General features: G+C 35.6%; 1 protein-coding gene across 2 annotated transcripts in view; it reads left to right on the top strand.

Annotated features, from left to right (window-relative positions):
* The window catches only part of VWA8 (von Willebrand factor A domain containing 8), a 391,316-nt gene that overhangs the window by 145,702 nt on the left and 224,304 nt on the right, over positions 1–21,310 (top strand). For both annotated transcript variants that reach the window (XM_036249886.1, XM_036249887.1), the window contains exons 18-20: positions 8,783–8,889; positions 12,050–12,156; positions 18,279–18,350. In XM_036249886.1, coding sequence (XP_036105779.1) covers positions 8,783–8,889; positions 12,050–12,156; positions 18,279–18,350 — 286 coding nt within the window. The remainder of the gene's footprint in view (positions 1–8,782; positions 8,890–12,049; positions 12,157–18,278; positions 18,351–21,310) is intronic.

Here is a 21,310-nt window from a genome sequence, read left to right as displayed (position 1 = left end):
CACACAGTGCAGAAGGATCAGAGGTGAAGGTATAAGAAGATACACCAGACAAATACTAATACAAAAAAAGAAGAGATAATAGTATTATTATTAGGAAAAATTTACTTCAAAGCCAAAAGCATAATTGGGGATAAAGAAGATGAGCAAAGAAGTTTAATTTAGTAGATTTAATAGTCCTGAACTGTTCACACTTCAGAAGGGATATAGTGTCAAAATATATGATAGAAACAATCAGAATCACAAGGAGAAATTGATAAATCAATAGTTATAATGACAGATTTTAACTCACTTCTTTTAGAAACTGATAAATTATATATTCTAAAAATTAGAAAAGATAGAGAAGATTTGAACAAAAGAGTTAAAAAGTTTAATGTAATGGACTTTGTACTCAGTGAGCAATGAATGTATGTTCTTTTCAAAAACACATGGAATATTTGTCCCATGAATCAAAATTGACCCCGAAATACATGGAAAAAAATAGTGCTTCATAAGATATCAAATAATCTTTATCATACAATTACTTTTTCCGACCACAAAGCAACAGATTTCACAACAATAAGAAAAAATACATTTTAAAGCCAATATATTTGTAAAATTAAAAACACACTTGTAACTAAATAAGACAGTAAAAGAAGAAATCAATTAAAATTATAAAATATTTATGACCCTGTGGCCTAAATTGAATCTTAATACTTGAAGAATACAACTAAAGTAGCACTTGAAAGGGGTTTTTTTTAGCCTTAAACTCACAAATGAGAAAAAAAATAGATAAAGAAAATTCATGAGCTAAGCATTCAACTTACAAAGTTAGTAGAAGGTGACACACTAAACCCAAAGGAAAAAGAAGGAATGGAATAATGCATAACCAATGGACACAGACAATAGTGTAGGAGGTAGGGGAGTGTAAGGAGGAGAGAGTCAATGGGGTAAAAAAAGGAAGAACATCTGTAATACTTTCAATAATAAAGATAAATTTAAAAAATATAAAAAGAAGAAGAAGAAGAAATAGAATAATGACATTAAGGGCACAAATTAATGAAATAAAAAAACAAAGTCACAATAAAAAAGAGTAGTTAAATCAAAAGGTGGTTCTTTGAATATAGTAATAAAGCACTGTTAAATTTAATTAATATGAAATAGAAAAAGCACAAATAATATTAGAAAGGGAAAAGTAACAGAACTATAGATAAAGTCAATTTTACAAACAAACAAACAAACAAGAGAAAAGGGACAGTTTTCTAGAATAGTGTCTATTACCAAAATTTGTCAAGAAGGAATAAAAAATTCAAATAGATCCATATCCATGAAAGAAGTCAAATTAGTAGTATAAATCTCTTTTAAAAATGCCACTTAGTGGTGGTTTTATCAAATTTTACCAAATTTTCAATAAATATATATATTCCTATCTTATACAAATTGTTCCAGAGAATAGACAAACTTTGAAAACAGCAATTCATTTTGAATCTAATATAATACTGATACATAAACCAAACAAGAATATTGTGTAAAGGGAAATTATAAATCAAGTTCATGGAATAAGTATAAAAATTCTTAAAAAAATACTAACAAACCAAATCTAGCAAAATATATTTTTAATTTTTTAAAATCACGAATAATCTGGAATTTTCTTAGGAATGTGAACAAATTAAATTTTTAAATTTACTATATGATATATTAGTGGGAAAATATCATTTTAATAAATGGATAAAAAGTATTTGATATAAACCAATAGCCAAACTAAAAATAAACCAAAGCAAAAACAAACAAAATTCTTAGTGAATCCAGAATATTCTTAGTAAGCCATGAATAGCTGGGAAATTCTTTAATCTGATAAAGGGTATCTATCAAAATTTTACAGCAAACATTTTTAGGTGGAATACTTGTCACATTTCCATTAGAGCTAGAAACAAAACAGAAATATCATCTTTCTGTACTTTTAGCAAGTGCATTTTTCCAAGGTTATATAATTGGCTACATAAAAAATTAAAAAGAAACTACATATAAATTATTAGAACAAATAGAGTTTAGTGAGATTACTTATGCACCCACATCAGTAACATTCCCATATTTCAGAATCAATGAGGAAGTTTAATTTTTAATAATATTCCGATTCAAAATAATAATACAAAACTTTGAGTACCTAGGAATAAATAATGAATGACATTTAATGCTTTCATGGAGAAAAGCATAAATCTTTATTGAAAGCTCTAAAAGACTTAAATAAATGGGAAGCTATACCATGTTCATGAAAGGGAAGATTGAGTATTGTAAGGCTAATTGTTTTACCTCAAATTGATAATAGATGTAATTTAGTAAAATAACACCAAGGTTGTAGTGAATTTGATAAGCCAATTTCAAAATGATCATAGAAATATAAAGGACCAATAATAATCAAGGATTTTGAGGAAGATTAAAGGGGTATACTTTCTCTATCAGATATCAAGATCTATTATAAAGCTGTACGCATTATAACAGTGTGGTATGGGTTCAAGGAAAGATAAAAAGACCATTAGAATAGACAACACAGCCCAGAACTAGACCCACATATTTATCGGAATTTGGTATATATTAGAAGTGCTTACGGGTAAAAATGGGTGGACTTGCCAATAAGTGGTTGAAAGTTTTAAACATCCACTTTATCTCATACCAAATAGTAAAATCCTGTTATATAACAAACACTGTAAACCATTCTACAACTTATAAGTTACAGACTAAGAGATGTTTCATAAGATTTATAATCACAAAAGGATTGGTATTCAGGGACTATTGAGTACTAACTAATGAGATAAATAAATAAACTATAAATGGGCAAAGGATGAATAGGCATGCACAGAAAAGTTAAATGACCAAAACATTTTTGAAAAGGTGCTCAACTTCATTATTGACCAGAGAAATGAAATTTAAGACAATAATCAGCTATCATTTTATACTTAAAAGTTTTTACCTATAAAAATTAATTTTTTTCAGTGGAACTTTTATTACTGCCCAAGTCTCATAACTTTGGGGTTGATCACCGAGTATCTTTATGCCTAAATATATTAGTACTGTATTATTTGACAATTCTACTTTTTGATATTACCTTAGAGATAGACTTATATATCTATAAGGAGGCATGTAGAAGAATGTTTATTGTTTGTAAGAATGAAGAGTTGGAAACTATCAGTAGGAAATGAATATATAAATTGACAATATTCATATAATGAAATACTATACAGAAGTAAAAATGAAGTAGATATGCATGTATCGATAGGTATGAATTATGACAACTTAATATCAAGTGAAAAAAGAAGTTTGCAAGAGGAGGTTTGGTATATGATACCCTTTATATAAAATATTGACTATACTAATATATACAGTAATAAGATTTGTGTTTTTTTTATTCCTTACCTGAGGATATTTTTCTACTTATTATCAGGTAGAGTGTGAGGGAGGGAGAGAGAGAGAAACAGATAGAAACATTGATGTGATAGAGCCACATCAACTGGTTGCCTCCCGCATGACCCAACCAGGGCTGGGGACGAACTGCAACCAAGGTATGTACCCTTGACTGGAATTGAACCCGTGACTCATTGGTCCGCAGGCCGATGCTCTAACCACTGTGCCAAACCAGCCAGGGCGTGTAATATGTTTTTTACTCATACAGTTGTAGCAAAATAAAGATATGGACAAGAAAGATACACACTATTTCAGGGTGAGAGTTACCTCTAGGGATGTAGAGAGATGAACAGAATGCTTAATATTCTCTGCAATTTTCTGTATTCTTGAAATATTTCATACTTACGAAATTGAAAACTAAAAAATGTTTACTTTCCATACTCATACATATTTCACTGAATCAAATAGCTAATTTTCCAGTGTTATCAACTGACCACAATAAAACTATTTTGTTACCATCTCATGACCCTTTGCAAATAAGTTAAACAACCATCTTGTTTATGTATTATCTGTTGACTTTAGCAAGGCTACAGAGTCAAAAGACTTTTTACTAATCTTCTGTTCAAGATAATATAATGGCAGGACAGAACAAAAAGTATTGGTACATAGAGTTGTTGTTGTTGTTGTTGTTGTTTTAATGGACTCATTCCATACTGAAGCAGTGAAAAGCAATGGAATTTTATGAAAAAATTTAAAACAAAAATTTACATAATACATATTCATAATTCTACTATTAAAGCAAGTAAAAAGAAATCTCTAGGCTAAATTCATTAAATGTTAAGCTTATTAAGTATTAGTTAGGCTTGTTTTGTTAATTTAATTTTGAAAATATTATTTGTTTATTTGCTTATGCCAGTTGAGTTCAGATTGGAACATTTCTTCATCAGAGGAAATGATTACAATGATTATCTTGACTTAACTTTTTTGTTGTCCTTAGAATGATTTTCCCTGCAAGAGAGACTGTTCAATGGCTTACTTTTATATTAAAAACCGCAATTCAGTTTTTTAAGTCTGTAATTTCAGAAATCTAGATCTTAAGGATTTTCTGTTATTTAGCTTACTCTATAAGTCTATCGGGTTTAATTACTTTTTGGGGTCTTTGAAAGATGTTTGGCTGTCTTTATAAAACTTGGCTAAATTAAATGTCTTCAGACATTTGAAATTGTGTTAATAAATTTTATTTATTGTTTCCTTTTAAGCACTTCAGATATCTGAGTTAACAAACAAAATCTTCCTGAGAAATTATGTGACTCAGAATTTAACAATTTAGATTTTAACTAGGATAAAACCTAAATTAATTTTTTTTAAATCCTCACTCGAGGATATGTTTTTATTGATTTTAGAGAGGAACACTTTGATGGGAGAGAGAAACATCATTTGGTTTCCTTCCTTACGCACCCCATCTAGGAATCGAACCCGCAACCTTTTGGTGTACAGACAGTGCTCCAACCAACTGAGCCACTCGGCCAGGGCACCCTAAGTTATCTTAAACATTCCCATACTCTTTATAAATTTAAGATTTAAAATCAAGTTAAAACTTAATTAATTACACATTCTAATGTCTAATTAATTAATGTGTAAAGAGGCTGCCTGACATCCACTGAGCCCCTCAGTCTTTTTCTCTCACTCTTACTACTAACACTTCTCCCCTTGTGGCTGGAAATTTGGGAACATCCCCTATCCTTGTTTTAGCTTCTCAAGCTACCATCCTGAGAACTCCTATTTTATCTTTTATATTTATTTATTTATCTAATTTATTTTTGTTACAGATGTTTCTCCTTTTTACCCCATTGACACCCTCCTCCTGATTTCACCTCCCCCCCCAGCATTGTTGTCTATGTCCATTGGTTATGCATCTATGCATGTAAGTTACTTGGTTTATTACCCTCCCTACCCACCCACCTCCTCTGAGGTGTGTCTGTCTGTACCCTACTTCCATATCTCTGGGTCTATTTTGTTCATCTGCTTATTTTGTTCATTATATTCTACAAATAAATGAGCTCATGTGATATTTGTCTTTCTCTGCTTGGCTTATTTTGCTTAGCATAATACTCTCCAGGTCCCTCCCTGTCATCTTAAAGGATTAGAGATCTTTCTTTCTTACAGCTGCATAGTATTCTATTGTGTATATATACCACAGCTTTTTAATCCACTCATCTATTGATGGACACTTGGACTTTTCCAGATCTTAGCAATTGTAAATAGTATGGCTATGAACATGGGGGTACATACATTCTTTCTGGTTGGTGTTTCAGGTTTCTTAGGATATATTCCTAGAAGTGGGATCACTGGGTCAAATAGCAGTTCAATTTATAATTTTTTGAGGAAACACTATATTGTTTTCCAGAGTGGCTGCACCGGTCTGCATTCCCACCAGCAGTGTACTAGAGACCCTTTTCTCCACACCCTCACTAGCACTTGTTTGATGATTTGTTGATGGCAGCCATTCTGGCAGGTGTGAAGTGATACCTCAGAGTCATTTTAATTTTCATCTTTCTTATGATTAGTGACGTTGAGCATTTTTTTATATGTCTCTTGGTCATTTGTATGTCCTTTTTGGAGAGGTGTCCTCTGCCCATTTTTTAATTGGGTTCCTTGTCTTCCTTTTGTTGAGTTGTATGAGCACTCTAAATATTTGTGAATTAACCCCTTATCTAATATATCGTTGGCAATTATGGTCTCCCATATAGTGTGTTCCCTTTCCATTTTGACGGTTGTTTCTTTTGCTGTGCAGAAGCTTTTTAATTTGATGTAGTCCCACGTATTAATTTGTCCCTTTGTTTCTCTTGCCTTAAGCATTGTATCAGTGAAAATTCGGCTGCTTGTGATGTGTGAAATTTTGAGAACTCCTTTTATGGCCTTAATCTAAAGATCCTATTCCAACTCTGTGACAAAGACACAGTTATTTGAGTTAGACTAGGGCAATTACTTCTGTTATAGCTAAGACTTAACAAAACTAGAGACTTTCCAATTCCTTTTTTGCTGGGAGTAAATAATGATAATAGTAATATTGATTTTAAAAAGACACTATGATGCTCATATTACTGATAAATACACTCGAAAAGTTTGAAATAGGGTATGTGCTTGCTCTGGTTATTGGAAGGTAGGATAAGAAGAAGAATATTTCATTCACTCACTTATTTACTTATTTTATCAAAGGTCAGGGAAGAAAAGAGAGGAAAAAAAAGGTAGAAAATAGCAGTGAGCAATGGGAAAGGAAGCAGTTAACTAATTGCTTGAAACCTGGAGAAAAAGTAAGGTTGGCCTCACACCACCTGATGTGTTTAATTATCTTCGTTTGCTAGGTGGGTCAGTATCTTTTGGAATGTGGGTTCTAGATGTAAGTATATTTCAGCCTCCATGCTATGCTACCTACGATTATTTGGTAGTGCTGTCTGGGTGTGGAGTTGAAAATAATTCTGAAACACATTCAGCCTCAGAGGGAAAGAGTATCTTATCTGTAAGTAGTGCCCGTCACTGCCACTGAAAGGGAGGCATACATGCCTTGTTTGCTGTCCTCTGCAGGCTTTGGAGGGCAATCTAGAAATGCTCCAGTACAAGGGAAATGTGAGCGTTGTTGACAGTCACACTAGAGTGATGCCAGGGTTTTCTGGGAATAGTGAACAAACTCTAGCCTCGAAAGTGGTCGTTCGTTGTCAGTCAGGGTGGTCTGACAGGCTGCCATGGAGACACAGCAGCAGGGCCAGGGCCATATGTTACCAGCCAGAACTTCGTTCATAGGATAGTAGTCAGTGAGAAGAAAGTAAGGCCAGGTGTCAAGACAAGGGCTCAGGAAGCAATGTAGAAGCCCAGTATTGGGTCTGGGAGATAAGGTGAAGGCTTGGTTTTGGGAGGGGAAAAAAAGGGCAACAGTCTAAAAATTATGATGAAAGGTCAGAGATGAACAATCATAAATCTGGCTGGATGCTGAACTGATGGGCTGCTAGCCGAGAAAGAGCTATATTCGGGGTGGGGTAAAAGGAGGCTTACAGCCCTGGCCGGTTTGGCTCAGCGGTTAGAGCATCCACCTGCGGTCCACAGAGACCCGGGTTCGGTTCCCGCTAAGGGCATGTACCTTGGCTGCAGTTTGTCCCCGGCCCTGGTTGGGTGGTGTGGGTGGCGGCCACTCGATGTGTCCCTTTCACATCGATGTTTCTCTCTCTTCCTCTCTCTCCTTCCCACTCTATCTGAGTAAAAAATGGAAAAATGTCCTCGGGTGAGGATTAAAAAAAAAAAAAAAAAAGGAGGCTTACAGTTGTGGGTATGTGAAACACGGAGTTTATTCTTGTATCATTTATTAATTATTACATTGTTTTCCATACGAACAACTGTAAACCCACCTTTTCACAAGCCTGTAAATCCCCCTCTCATAGCCTAGGACCAGCATGAGGCAGTAGGTGGGAGTTAGTGCCAGATATGTAGCTTGGACCATTTCACTGACAGGAGATCCAACAGTCCTTACACGCTCATCCATTCGCCTTCTCGCTCACACCATCTCTTTCGTCAGAGCTTATACTCAAGGCTGTGAAAACAACTGCAGCAAATTTAGAGCTATGGAAAATCTAAATTAATAGTGGTATGTTGATAGTATGTTTATTTGGAGCGCTGTGGTACACAGTGCTTAGTTTATAGTAGTGTGGCACAGGTAACAATGGATTAAACATTATTTCTGTGGACTCACTTGGTTCATATATTCCAGATATGTTTGTGAGGGCGGGACACTGTTTTCATTTTCTTAGCTCATTATGGACATACAATCTGTTCATAGATTAAGAATGCCTCTGTCACTCGCCAGAGTGTTGTTTTGACAAAATATATAATGGAGAGTTAGGCAGGTATAATTTTTAAGTGAAAGGAAGAACTAAGCTGGATAATATTAAATGTATTCAATTATTTGTGTTAGAAAGTAAAAGAAACTTCATTTATCCACCTCCACTAATTTGAATTTGTATTGCCAACTTGGAGCAGGTTAAAGTACATTATTGTTTTATCTATTTAAGAAAATTTGATAAACCAATTAAATGATAAACAAGATTTATGAGGTATACTAAATCCATTTTCAAAAGCAAATTATCTTAAGTCTTGTCCTGCAAAGTGTTGTATATAAATGAATACTACTAATTACAAATGAGTTTTACTCATTAAAGGAGATTCAACAAACATATACCTCATTGTCACATGTACTTGAAGTTCATTTACTATTTGTACTTCACAGATCCAGATAGTACTCCCTTAATTGATTGTAATTAGTGTATGTGTGTGTGTGTGTTTGTGTGTGTACACATGTCAAAATATATTTATGAATCACAGAAAGCTTTGACTTTATCATTAAATCTATCCTCTCCAGGTTTTTACCAAGCCTTGCAAAGTCAGCATTAGAAAAAAATCTAGCAGATGCTTCAATAGAAATAAGTGCTAATGATAATCTAGACCCAGAACTGGAAGATTTCAAATGTAAGTATTTCATTTCTTTCTCTTTTTAGTGAAATAATAATTATCAAATGTTTTCTATTATTAATTTTCAATAAAAAATTGTTTTATTTTCCTTTTATTTGGGATTGAAGAAATGAATTTTTTGTTTATTTTTTAAAATGTTGAAACCCACTTGAAAGTTAAACCTTAAACTACTTCCTTCATTTCCATACCTGATACAGGTTCCTCCCCCCCACCCCTCGGGACCACTCCCACTCCCCCAAGAGTCACCATTGATATGGACATGTTAAATAAAGTCTAAGAATTTAGGTATAAATAAACTTGTGTGATTTTGTTTAACCTTTTTCCCAAATTATTTCACCATAGAATCTAAAATTTTGTTTTCCTTGCACAACATTTACATTTTGAGGACCAGCTGTGTCTTATGAGATGTATTTGGGAATCTATTCTAGGTTGAAATAGACTAAAATAATATTCAGAGGACCATTTAATGTCTTCTTAATCTTTCATTTCCACATGTGTTGTCTTTTGTGGTACTTTTCTCCTGGAGAGCTATAAGTATAATTTTGAGTTGGGAGGAGGTTGAGCTCTTCCTGTGAAAGTTCCTCATTCCTCAATTAGAGCACGAGGAAAGGCTCTTTATTGTTTGAGGTACGAATTACCTGTTTTATCAAACCTTCCAATCTGTGACCATTCTCCAAAGGGGACTATTGTGACTTTCTTTGTAGTAGGTGTTTTTAATTGTTGAGGATACACTGAGATAAGAATTTGATATTTAAAAAAATAAGAAGCTTCTTTTAAAGTAAAATGATAAGCCCTTGCCGGTTTGGCTCAGCGGTTGGAGCGTTGGCCTGCAGACCAGAGAGTCCCAGGTTCGGTTCCCGCTAGGGGCACATACCAAAAAAAGAAAAAGATTAAAGTAAAATGATAAGCTCTGTACACTGGTGGATATGGGTGTAGATACATAGAGCCAATTCAGAGACAGAATAACTGCAGTATTTTTTAGATTCGTAATGTCACTTGATGAATTTTTTAACATATCCAAAGAAAGACTGCATCATTCAGACTGTAGATTGTTTGGTCTTGGTAACAGGCCAGTGTTAGCTGTTCCTATCTAAGCCTTGTATAGGGGATAAGGAACCTAAGTTAGGAGACTTGATTCCTCCGATTCCATTCATCTTTAAAGTCACTTTCTTTGTTTAGGGGCCATACTCACCAAGCAACATTCTGATGAGGATCTGGCTTGTTCCATGCAGGTCTTCCTCTAGATGGAACAACCAGTGTATCATCTAGTCCATATGAAAGTTACAGTTTTCATTGCAATGTTATACTTTGAAATTCTGGTTTTATATATAAAAATTTATATATAGATAAGAATCTATGTCTTTAATAATCTCCTGAGAGTTAGATTTGTCCTGTTTGGTGATGACAAAGCCTATTAGGCTGAGGAGTTGACAAATTTATCAAAATAATGCCATCCTCTGAGATTTCTCAGAAGATTGTTAGCCAGCTTTCTCCCAGGAAACTATAGTACCCATTTGCTCCATGCGTTCCCCTTTTCTCGCTTGAAATTTTAACAGTAAGTGTTGGTTGATTGAATTAAATTGTCCTAATGCCCTAAATATACTAAACCTATATATCCGTAAATCATGGATGATATCAGATGCTGTTCAAATCTGAAATTATGTATGTCATCTTAACATATATGTATATAGTAAATTCATGCCACAATCTTGGTCTTTCCTGTTACAGTTTTATATTGGATCTATTTCAGAGACCTGACGGTAGTAAATAAATAATAAATCCTCAGTATGACAGCTTATGGTTTCTTTTTCCTATAGAACTTGTAAGTAAAAGGAAAATGCCAAGGATCTATTGACAGACGAGGTCTACTGTGCTGTCGCAAGTGTGTAGCACTCACAGTGATTAAACAGGGTGATAGTTTATTATTTTTAGCTTAAAATTGTTCACGGTGCTCCATAGATGCAAATGTTGCCTTTGCACCTTGTCTTTTAAAATGCTTTAGCACAGAGATAGAAATTTCCTTATTTAAAATAGGGAGGGAAAAGATGGGTCAGTTGTTTCAGGCATTGTAATTGTCTACCTGCTTGCCAGGGTATTTCCACAGGATAAAATATTATTTGGAGTAAAAAGATTTAACATACCCTAAGTGGAAGAAAGAACATAAGTTCTATTTTTGGCTCTACCCATACTAGCTGGGAGAATTTAAGCAAATCATTAATTTATATTTGTCTTAGTTATAGTTCTTGTCTCATTATTAGGAAAAACTACATGAAATTGTATGAGAAAACAATGAGCTGAAGCTCCTAGTTTGGGATCTGGCACATAAAAGGTTCTCAGTAAATGATAGCTTCTATTATTGTAATCATCAGAACTACTACAACAACTATTGTTAGTGTTATTATTGACTTTGGCATATATCAGATAGTGAACGTGTACGTCTGGTTACTGTAGGGAATACACATGAGAGATGTTTCCTTACTTCAAGAAATTTATTATTTAGCTTCCCGCCCTCCAAGGAGCTCAGATTCTATTCTAGACCAAATATAGGAAACAGTACAGTAATAATTATCACAAAATAATTGTATAGCTCCTGGGGTGCTTATTTGAAAATGTAGATCTGGACAATCCCTGGAAATAGTAATCTGGGAAGTCTGGCATCGGTTGGTCCATTTGTGGTTTTGAATTGCTATCTAGGGGATTCTCATGTGGGGGTTTTGAATGATTAGGTCCTGAAAAGTGGTATTCAAGGTACTTCATTGCTTTCGAGTGTGAATTTGGCTTATATATGTGTGGTAGTCTTTGACTGGACAAGCTTATTAAGGTGACTTGCCTGAGTTCTGAGTTTTGTTTTCTTCTCTCAATTTTATCTATATGCTGTTTGCTATATACATTGTTTTAATTATATTATTACAGTTTGGATCATTTAAAGCTTTTTTTAGAGTTTTACATTTTTTATGTAGAGCTAAAAACCCTCTAGAAAATAAAACACCTTGAAGGTTTTTACTACCACCTTCAAACTTATTTATTTTATATATTAAATTAAAATTCCTTGACCAGCCCATAGGATATTAAAGATGCTGTATTGCATTTTGTATGGGCTGAACTTGACTTCTCTGAGGACAGTGCCACGGGTAATTCTCTGTCCTGTGTGACACAGGTGAAGTAGCATCTGGCTGTCTGAGGATTGGAGCTGTCAGTGCACCAGTCTATAATGCCCACGAGAAAATGAAAGTGCCTGATGTTCTGTTCTATGACAACATTCAGGTAAGATCGCTGCTTCGCATCCAGGGATCAATCACCATTTACGTTGTAGTAGTTCATTCTGATTCAAGTGAAACTGTTTAATTATTTTTATAATTGACTAAGTTCAATTCGGATGATGCAAAATGAAGTGTTGAAACATTTCCCATTAATGCATTGTAATATTGGAAGAGCTGCTGCCATGATTAGAGTATAATACATTTTATATGTGCACGTATACTATACTTCAGGTAAATAAAATGAATATATTATTAAATTAAAAACAAAGTGGGACTAATACGTATCCTCTCTTTTGTTTTCCTGTTGGTTAAATCATTTTAATTTAAAGAGGAATGTGTCCTATGCATTCTTTTTTTAAAAAAATCCTCACCCAATGATATGTTATATTGATATTTATTTATTTATCCTCACCCGAGGACATTTTTCTATTTATCTTCAGACAGATTAGGAGGGAGGGAGAGAGAGAGAGAGAAACATCAATGTGAGCGAGACACATTGACTGGCTGCCTCCCGCACAACCCCAACCAGGGCTGGGGACGAACCTCAACTGAGGTACGTGCCCTTGACCAGAATCAAACCTGGGTCTCATTGGTCCCGGGACAATGCTCTAACCGCTGAGCCAAACCAGCCAGGGCATTTTATTGATTTTTAGAGAGAGGGGAAGAGAGGGTAGGGGGAGAGAAAAACATCGATCGGTTGCCTCCCATATACTCTCTGACTGGGATCAAACCCACAACCTAGGTATATGCTCAGACCAGGAATCGAACCCACAACCCTTTTGGTGTATGTGATGACGCTCCAACCAACTGAGCCACCTGGCCAGGGCTGTCCTATATATTCTTTCCTTCATATTCCTTTCTTTTAAAAAAAAAAATTCTAGTATTTTTTTTTCTTTAGTTTTTTTTTTTTTTTTTTTTTTTTAAAGGAAGGAGAGTAGATAATTTCCCACTTGTAAACTAACCCATAATTATGGACCTTCTATTAAGATACAGAAATAAGTGTGACCATAGAATGCTTTATTGTAGATGTTCACTTTAATAAGATTTTCTTCCAGAGAAAATAACTCATAATATAAAAAGTTGTTTTTCTTTTCCAGATTTTCTGTCAAGTGGTTATGTATTTATTTTATAATAAAACACATACTAAAATTTTTTGTAGTATTTGGTCACTTAATCTGCATGTAAATAATAACCTAACATTTACAAATTATGTTACAAAAACGTGTACCTACTCTTCTCACTATGTTAAAGATTTAGGTATACTCAAGTAAAATTTCTTTTATATGCCGTTTTCCAATTCTGTTTGTTGTTCAATGAGTATCATAATTTATATCTTTATATTATATTAACAACATAGAACCTATCTAGGCAAATTGTTTTTAGCAAAAATATTAATGAAATATTTTGAAATCTGTCCAAACTTTAATTATCATCTATGGCATAGCAAAAGGTATAACCCAATTTGGGTTTTGTTCATTCTATAGTCAATTAACTAATAAAGATTTCATTTTTTTCCAGAGCATTAATGATCTTATATAAGCAGTAGACAAATGAACAGAAAATAAAGCTACTTATAAGACACAGAGGAGGGAAAAAAATCTTGCCTATCAATAAAGACAAAAAACATGATTGTAAGGAAAAATATACTATTTTAAAGTATTGATGATATCACACTCTGTCCATGTAGTAGAAAAGAATAAAGAAAAAAAGAATTAGGGAACTTTGATATAAGTGAAAATCTGCAAATCTCCAGGGTAGCAGATGTTGAAGACTTGCCAGCACTGAGCACGTCGGAGCTTCAGTAGCAGGGAGGGTCTGTTGCCATGGTGCTTGTGACACAGACATTGAGGCCCCCAGGGCTGCTGTGAACTTTACACAGTGGCCCTGAGGGACTTTCTGCAGCCTGTCTCCAAACATAGCTTCTCTTCATAAAACATTGGGAAGGAACTGTTAATGAAACGTTTAGCTGTACCAGTTCTAGGAACAGCGGCTTGATTACATTTGCACTTGCGGTATATATTACTGTTTCCTTTATGCCGCTCTTCATCTTTGAAGCAGTAGTCTTCAGGGCCTCTTGGATAGCTAGGTGCTCCTATACCCTGTTGTTCTAGGTCCTGTGGTCCTCTTAGCACATTGTGTTGAAACTGATTTTCAAAATGTTTTTGCACACCAGTAGTGCAAAGTGTTGTCTTTTCTTTATTTTGTATCTCCAGCAAATAGCATAGTGCCTGGCACAGTGACTACTGAATAAATATCTGTTGAGTGAATTAATGAAAGAATGGATAACATTTTAAGTGTTCATAATCAGAAGTATTATTTCATTAAATCTGGGATTAAGGAATATTACACTTGCAGCAGTAAGGAGGAGAAATGGGAGGAAAGAGAGTTTAATAGCCTTTTAATAAACTTAATGAGCTTTAGATCTGAAAAAAATTTAAAAATATCTCCCATGTGACAAGTCTTGTCATAAAGTATTAGGATGCTGAGACAAAATACACAGGCACATGTGTGCACACTGCTACTGAGCTCAATTTGCTTGGGTCTGTCAAGGAGGGAGAAAGACATGTAACTACACATAGTTACTATACAGTGATGAAAGTACACGCAGGTTACCATGGTAGCATTGATGAGAGGATGGTCCCAAATTGGAATGATCACAGAAAATGAGTTAACCAGGTCCAGTTGAGAGAGTCTGTTAGGCAGAGAGACTAGCATTTGCAGAGACTTGGCTATGTGACTGAGTAGCTAATTTAAGGAGCTACATATAATTCATTGTCATTGGCACATTGTTGAGGTTGTAAATGGAAGAGTGACAAGAGATGAGGCTGACAAGGTAGGAAAGGGTCACATCTTCTGGACCTTGCGAATTAAGGAATTTGGATGCTGTTCTGAAGTGAAGAAGCCCCTGACAGTTTTTTGTTGTTGTTGTTGTTGTTCAGGTAGAGTGGGAGGGAGAGAGAGGAACAGAGAGAGAGAGAGAAACATCGATGTGAAGGGACACATTGAGTGGCTGCCACCCGCACGACCAACCAGGGCCGGGGACAAACTGCAACCGAAGTACATGCCCTTAGCGGGAACCGAACCCTGGTCTCTCAGGACCGCAGGCCGACGCTCTAACAGCTGAGCCAAACTGGCCAGGCCCCCTGACAGTTTTTAAGCACATTTCCACTTTTGCTAACTTTGCATTCACTCTTTAAAGTTGTCTGTGAGTTGGAACTAAAGCAGGGAGAGACTAGTTAGGAGGCTGCTGTAATAGTCCAGGTGAAAGTTATTAAGGATCTGAACACAGGCAGTGACAGTGGGGATGAGTGGAAAGCACACACTGCAGGGTCATTTAGGAAGGAGGTGGAATCACTAGAAATTTGTGTTAGATGAAAGACAAAGATTCTTCCTCTGGAAGCACGTAGTCCAGTAGAAACATTAAAAAAAAAAAAAAAAAGTAAAGAGAAAATTATGCTAAGTTGTGCCCTTGACTGGAGTACAATGTAGGAGAAGGAGAGTGGTAGGAGATGAGACTGAGACTAAATCAATAAGTGAAGGAGTGACCTTTGTTCCAAAGGTATTAGGAGTCATTTAGGAATTTTGAAGAAAGAAGTGACAGGATTTTGAAGAACCAAGTGAGTTAGTGCAGGCATACCTCGGAGATATTGTCGGTTTGATTTCAGGCCACCACAGTAAAGTGGGTACATGAATAAAGCAAGTGACAGTCTTTATGCTAGTGGAGAATCTTACCTTCAATTTGTAAAAAAAAATGCAATATCCGTGAAGAGCGATAAAGCGCAACGCAATAATGAGGTACGCCTGTACGTTAAAGAGCATGTTGGCTCAGGGAGAAACAGAAGTTAGAGAAGCTAAATTGACTTATTAAAATCTAAGCCAGGGATCACAAAGACCTGAATGAAAACTGGGGATAAAAAGGAAAGGATGGATATGATTGACTTTTTGGTGGCTCAATAGCTTAGACTTGGTGTCTAAATGGCTCTTGATAAGGGAGGAGTGAGGTGGGCAGGTGGTAGGAAATGATACTATTAATCAGGATAAAAGAGACAGGATCAAGAATGATTTGGAGGAGAAAGTAATGAGTCAAGTTTTTGACCTTTGAGTTTCAGGAGACTGGGAAATAACCAAGTAGTTTGATAGTTACTCAGAAGTACAGGGCTGGAGTTGAGGAAAAAAGTCTTGTTGTCGAAGATTAGCGTGGAGTTGGTAGTTGGACCATGGAATGGATGAGAGGAGTTAAGGAGAGTAGGGTCAGAAGTAGCTCTCCAGTTACTGAAGTGGGGCCCTCACCTCTGCACGAGGCCCTCCCTCAGTCCGCTAGTGGGTGCCATGCTAAAACAGACGCAATCTGCTCTGCCCTATACTCTGCCCACCCCCCCGAAAACATGTACAAAGATAGAAAGAGAACAAACGAAGGAACATGGGGAAATTTTAAGGAATTAGTACAAGAAGAAGATCCAACTCAGAAGACTGGAGAAGAATTGTAGAGAGGTAGGAAGTAATCTGGAGAGACAGAACTGGGAGGGGAGACTTTCGAGAAATTGTCTCTGGTACTAAGTGGGTCACATGGTTAAGAGGAGAATGATGTAGGCAGTGACCTGAGCCTTAGCTAATATTTGTTAATTTGAATAATCTAGTTAGATGTAATGAAGGCATGAAGTAGGAGGACATGAGAAAAAGTAAAGAAGGCTAGAGATGTAGTTTGGGTTATTTTGTATTTATTTACATTGCTTTTTTACCTGGCTATACAGATGCTCATTCCAATTTATCTATCCTTATGCAGATTAGCCCATTATTTCTGGGAGAATTAATATGTCTGGAAATTGGTTCTGAATTTTTATCCTGGAGGAGGTCTCCAGACCACATTATCACTAGAACCCAGATTTAAAAAGTGTTCTAGGTCTCCTTTGGAACTAGGATAATTATAAATACCTTGGTTTGCTTAAAGTCCCTGTTTACATTTATTGTCCCAGTATAAATATTGATAATGTCCCTTTTGTTCTTAAAAGTATTCCAGAAGGGACAATAAATTGATATCACCCTACTCCAAATCTTGTTAAAATTCTAGCTCCATGGTATATCTGAAAGCATTTAAAAAAAATAAAAACCTCCAAGGTAAACATTAGGGAATATTCATCTATTCTTGAAGGAGGGAAAACTTTCTCAGTTTTTCTCTTGAAGAATAAATCTGAAGGAAAATATTGCTTAATTTGACAAGTAAAAGGAAAATATTCTAGATATCCAAAGAAGTCCATAAACCAAGTTGGGAAAAGAAAAGCAAGTGACAAACTAGAAAAATATCTGCAGCAAATATTAGATACAAAATGAGGAGCCAATTTAAGCAAAATAGATTTAAAGAGATTTTAATACTGAGACAGATTCCTCTCATCCATTTCATGGTTTCAATGATCAACTTTACTCTGCTTTTCTTACAAGTAGAGAACTTCAGTAACTTCAGTACTTATGCGACCGGTATTGTTTTGATACAGAAAATCAGGAGAAAGTAATATGGATATTATTTATTCTGGGATATAGTTCTCTCCTCAACCCCCACCTTCCCGAGCCTTTGTGACCTATTAATAGTTGTCCTACTTTTCAAGATACAAAAGAGCAATGTAATTTCATTTGTGCCTATTGTGAACAACTTAATCTTGTTCTTGTATTATTTTGTGTCATAATTTGAATTAAAAATGTAAAAGGTAAATAATATATTTTTAATTCTAAAGCTATACCTTCTTTGAAGGTAATAGTTAAAAATTAATCATGTAAAATGTTCATAGAAATCCCCAATTATTTTAGACATCCTTTGTATATTTACATTAGCAAATGTTGATTTAAATATTATATTAAATTATTGTTTGATAACTGAAAAATATTTGAAATATTGGTAAGAGACTTAGTTTTGCTCAGGTGTACCATTTCAGGTTTTCAGTATCAGTGACCTAATTGGTTATATAACTTACTTATAACCACAGCATGAATTTTTGTTTTTTCTGAAAAATCAAATTGTTTAGGTATTATCTATTATAATAAATGTTTTTCTTTCCTTTGAAGACACCATTATAGTTATCTTTATTTCACCTTGATTATGCAAAACACAATTAACCTGTAGTTCTTCTTCTCCAGCACATGATAGTGATGGAAGATATGCTCAAAGACTTTCTTCTTGGAGAACATCTATTATTGGTTGGCAACCAGGTGAGTTATGGCTGGAACTCAGGTACTAATGAGCAAGTGATGGTAACAGTATAAAAGCAGTAAGTTTCTTATTTTTGTCAGAATACATTTTTAGAAATTATTCTTTTTTTTTTTTTACCTAAATGACTGGTTCAATTAAATGATGAAAGTCTTCTACCTTCTAAACTTTAGAATTAACTCAGGGCTTAAATCACCCCCCATTTAATCACCCATCAAGTCCTGTCCATCCTGTTTCATAAGTATCTACTCTTCTTTTCCATGTCTGTCACCCTAGCCTAGCACCTGGATTAGTTTCCTAACATAGCTCCATCTGGACCTTACTCCCACTTTGGTCTACTCTACTCTGCAGCCAGATTGATAATTGTAAAACTAAAATCTGATTAAGTCTCTTTTTTGCTTAAATTGGCTCAGCACTGCCCTTAGATATGGTCTGCAGTATGGCTTTCAGTGTCCTGCAGGATCTGGCCTTTGCTCACCTTTCTAGTCTAACCCTGAGCCCCTCCTTTCTGGCACTCTGTTAGCTTGGGCCACTCTGAACTCCGGCGGGTTCTCATCTCTGCTCTGGTCTTTGGTGCGCGCTCTTCTCTGCCTGGAGGACTCCCAGCACCCTTCCCACACCCCCTTCCTCTAACTCCAGGGGGTCTTACTAGTCCCTGGCTGAGTAGGTTTCCCTGCTTCTCTGTGTCCGTCCACCTCCCTGTCATCACACTAGTTGTTACTATATTTGCATGTAGAACAATGTCTTCCCAACTTGTCTCTATGTTTCTCAAGGGCAGAGATGACAGTTCTCTTGCTCATCTCTGTATCCTCAGTTCCTAGCACAGTACCTGCTACATAGAAGATATTCAATATGTGGTTATGGAGAGAATAGATGAATATTTTATATTTGGGAGGGTTCTTATAAATTTTCTTTGTTGAATTGTCAGACTCACAGTGAGCAGCATCTTTTTTTAGGAATTGGTCTTAACTTAAGGATAACAAGCTTTCAGAAGGGGTTTGGTCTTTACTTTTCCATTTTTTAACCTATAAAACAAAACATATTCTTTATTTAGTGCCTCCAAGTTATCATTTTATTTTATTTTTCCATCACCATTTATCCCCTCTGTGCCCTCTTCCACCACCCTCACTGCAGTCACCACACTGCTGTCTGTCAGAGAGTTCTCTCTTTTTTTGCTTAATCCTTCCACCAACCCCCCAACACCCCCCTACACACACACACACACACACACACACACACACACACACACCCCAGAGCTGTCCACCTACTCCGTCTGTGAGTCTGTAATGAAATATGCCAGTCAGAGAAAGACAGTACCATATGATTTCACCCATATGTGGAATTTAGCGAACAAACTAAACTTATCTTTGTAAAGTGTTGGGTTTTTTTTTTTTACAAAAAGTAGGCCAGTTGAGTGTCTTACTGGTTTAGTGTACAGGCTTGGAAGTTAACTGCTTAGAGGTCCAATAACGACTCTTTCACAGAGGGAACCTGGGAATAAAAACTGTACTGTTTTATTGGGTTAATGTAAGGATCACATGAGGAAATGAACAGAGACCACTTTACACAGTGCTTGGCTCATAGTAGGTGCCACTGTATCACTGTACTATTAACAAGGACTCTATTCTCTTGCTTCATGTTTTTCTAAACCATTAAAAGGAAAGTGATAAATTATTTATGGTATTTTATTTCACAATTTGAAAAGTTCTACCTATTCTCATATACTAAAAAATAATTTTTCCTGATGCGTCTGTATACCAGAGTAGGAGAAAAATGATCAGTTAATGGTCTAGTATTCTGTTCTTGCCATTGGAGCCCAGGGAGTCAGGAGACTGAGAGAAATTGACTAAAATTTTTGTTTTGTAAATTTGCAACTGTTTAGTGAAGGAAATGAGTAAATTAGATAGACTCTGGGGGGTGTCCACTTAATAGTTAAGTGGCCCATTCAACTGGATATAGTAACATACTGAGAGGATCAGAGACTGGCAGCATTATCACTAGGAAAGGATAATGCAGTACTAATTATTTTTAAATATCTAGTAATAATTAAGTGCTAATTCGTAGTTAGCTAATTAAATGAGGTCTAACTTTGTGCATGCTGCATTTACCAGGCCAGGGAGTGGAAATCGTACCAAAGTAGCTAGTTAAAATCTAAATACAATTTTTTGAGTACTTTAGCCAGTTTTGTTCCTTTCAAACTTGTTTTCAAAACCGAATGTTGGTGTTAAGATCTCACTCAGCAAGATTATTGACTCTTTTTTCTCCAGCTTTAATGAGGTATAATTGACAAAAATATATTTAAAGTGTTGCCCTGGCCGGTTTGCTAAGTGGTTAGAGCGTCAGCCTGTGGTCCCGAGAGACCTGGGTTCGGTTCCCGCTAAGGGCACGTACCTCGGTTGCAGTTTGTCCCCGGCCCTGGTTGGGTTGTGCAGGTGGCAGCCACTCGATGTGTCCCTTTCACATCGATGTTTCTCTCTCTCTCTCTCTCTGTCTCCCTCCAACTCTATCTGAGCAAAATATCAAAAAATGTCCTCGGGTGAGGAAAAAAAAAAAAAAAGTGTACAATGTGATGATTTGATATATGTATACATTATTAATATAAATTGTGACAGGATTCCTCCCATCTAGTTAATGAACACATCCATTACCTCACCTATTTACTCTTTTTTGGGGGGAGAACATTTAAGTTTCAATTATGCAATACATAGTTATCAGTTATAGTCACCATGCTAAGCATTAGATCCTTAAACCTTATTCATCTTATAGGTGAAAGTTTGTACTTTCTCACCAACTTCTCCCTACTTTCCCGAACCCTCCTTCCCCCTAGAAACCACTTTTCTACTCTCGGTTTCTAAGGGTATGACCATTTTTTCCCCCTAGATTCCACGTGTAAGCATTTGTATTTCTCTGTCTGGCTTATTTTACTTTCACAATGCCCTCCAAGTTCATGGTTAGACTCTTG

This window comes from Molossus molossus, unplaced genomic scaffold (assembly GCF_014108415.1).
Source record: "Molossus molossus isolate mMolMol1 unplaced genomic scaffold, mMolMol1.p scaffold_m16_p_9, whole genome shotgun sequence".
Lineage (NCBI taxonomy): Eukaryota > Metazoa > Chordata > Mammalia > Chiroptera > Molossidae > Molossus > Molossus molossus.
The sequence above is the reverse complement of the archived record's forward strand: the minus strand, read 5'-3'. Positions and strand labels throughout refer to the sequence as shown.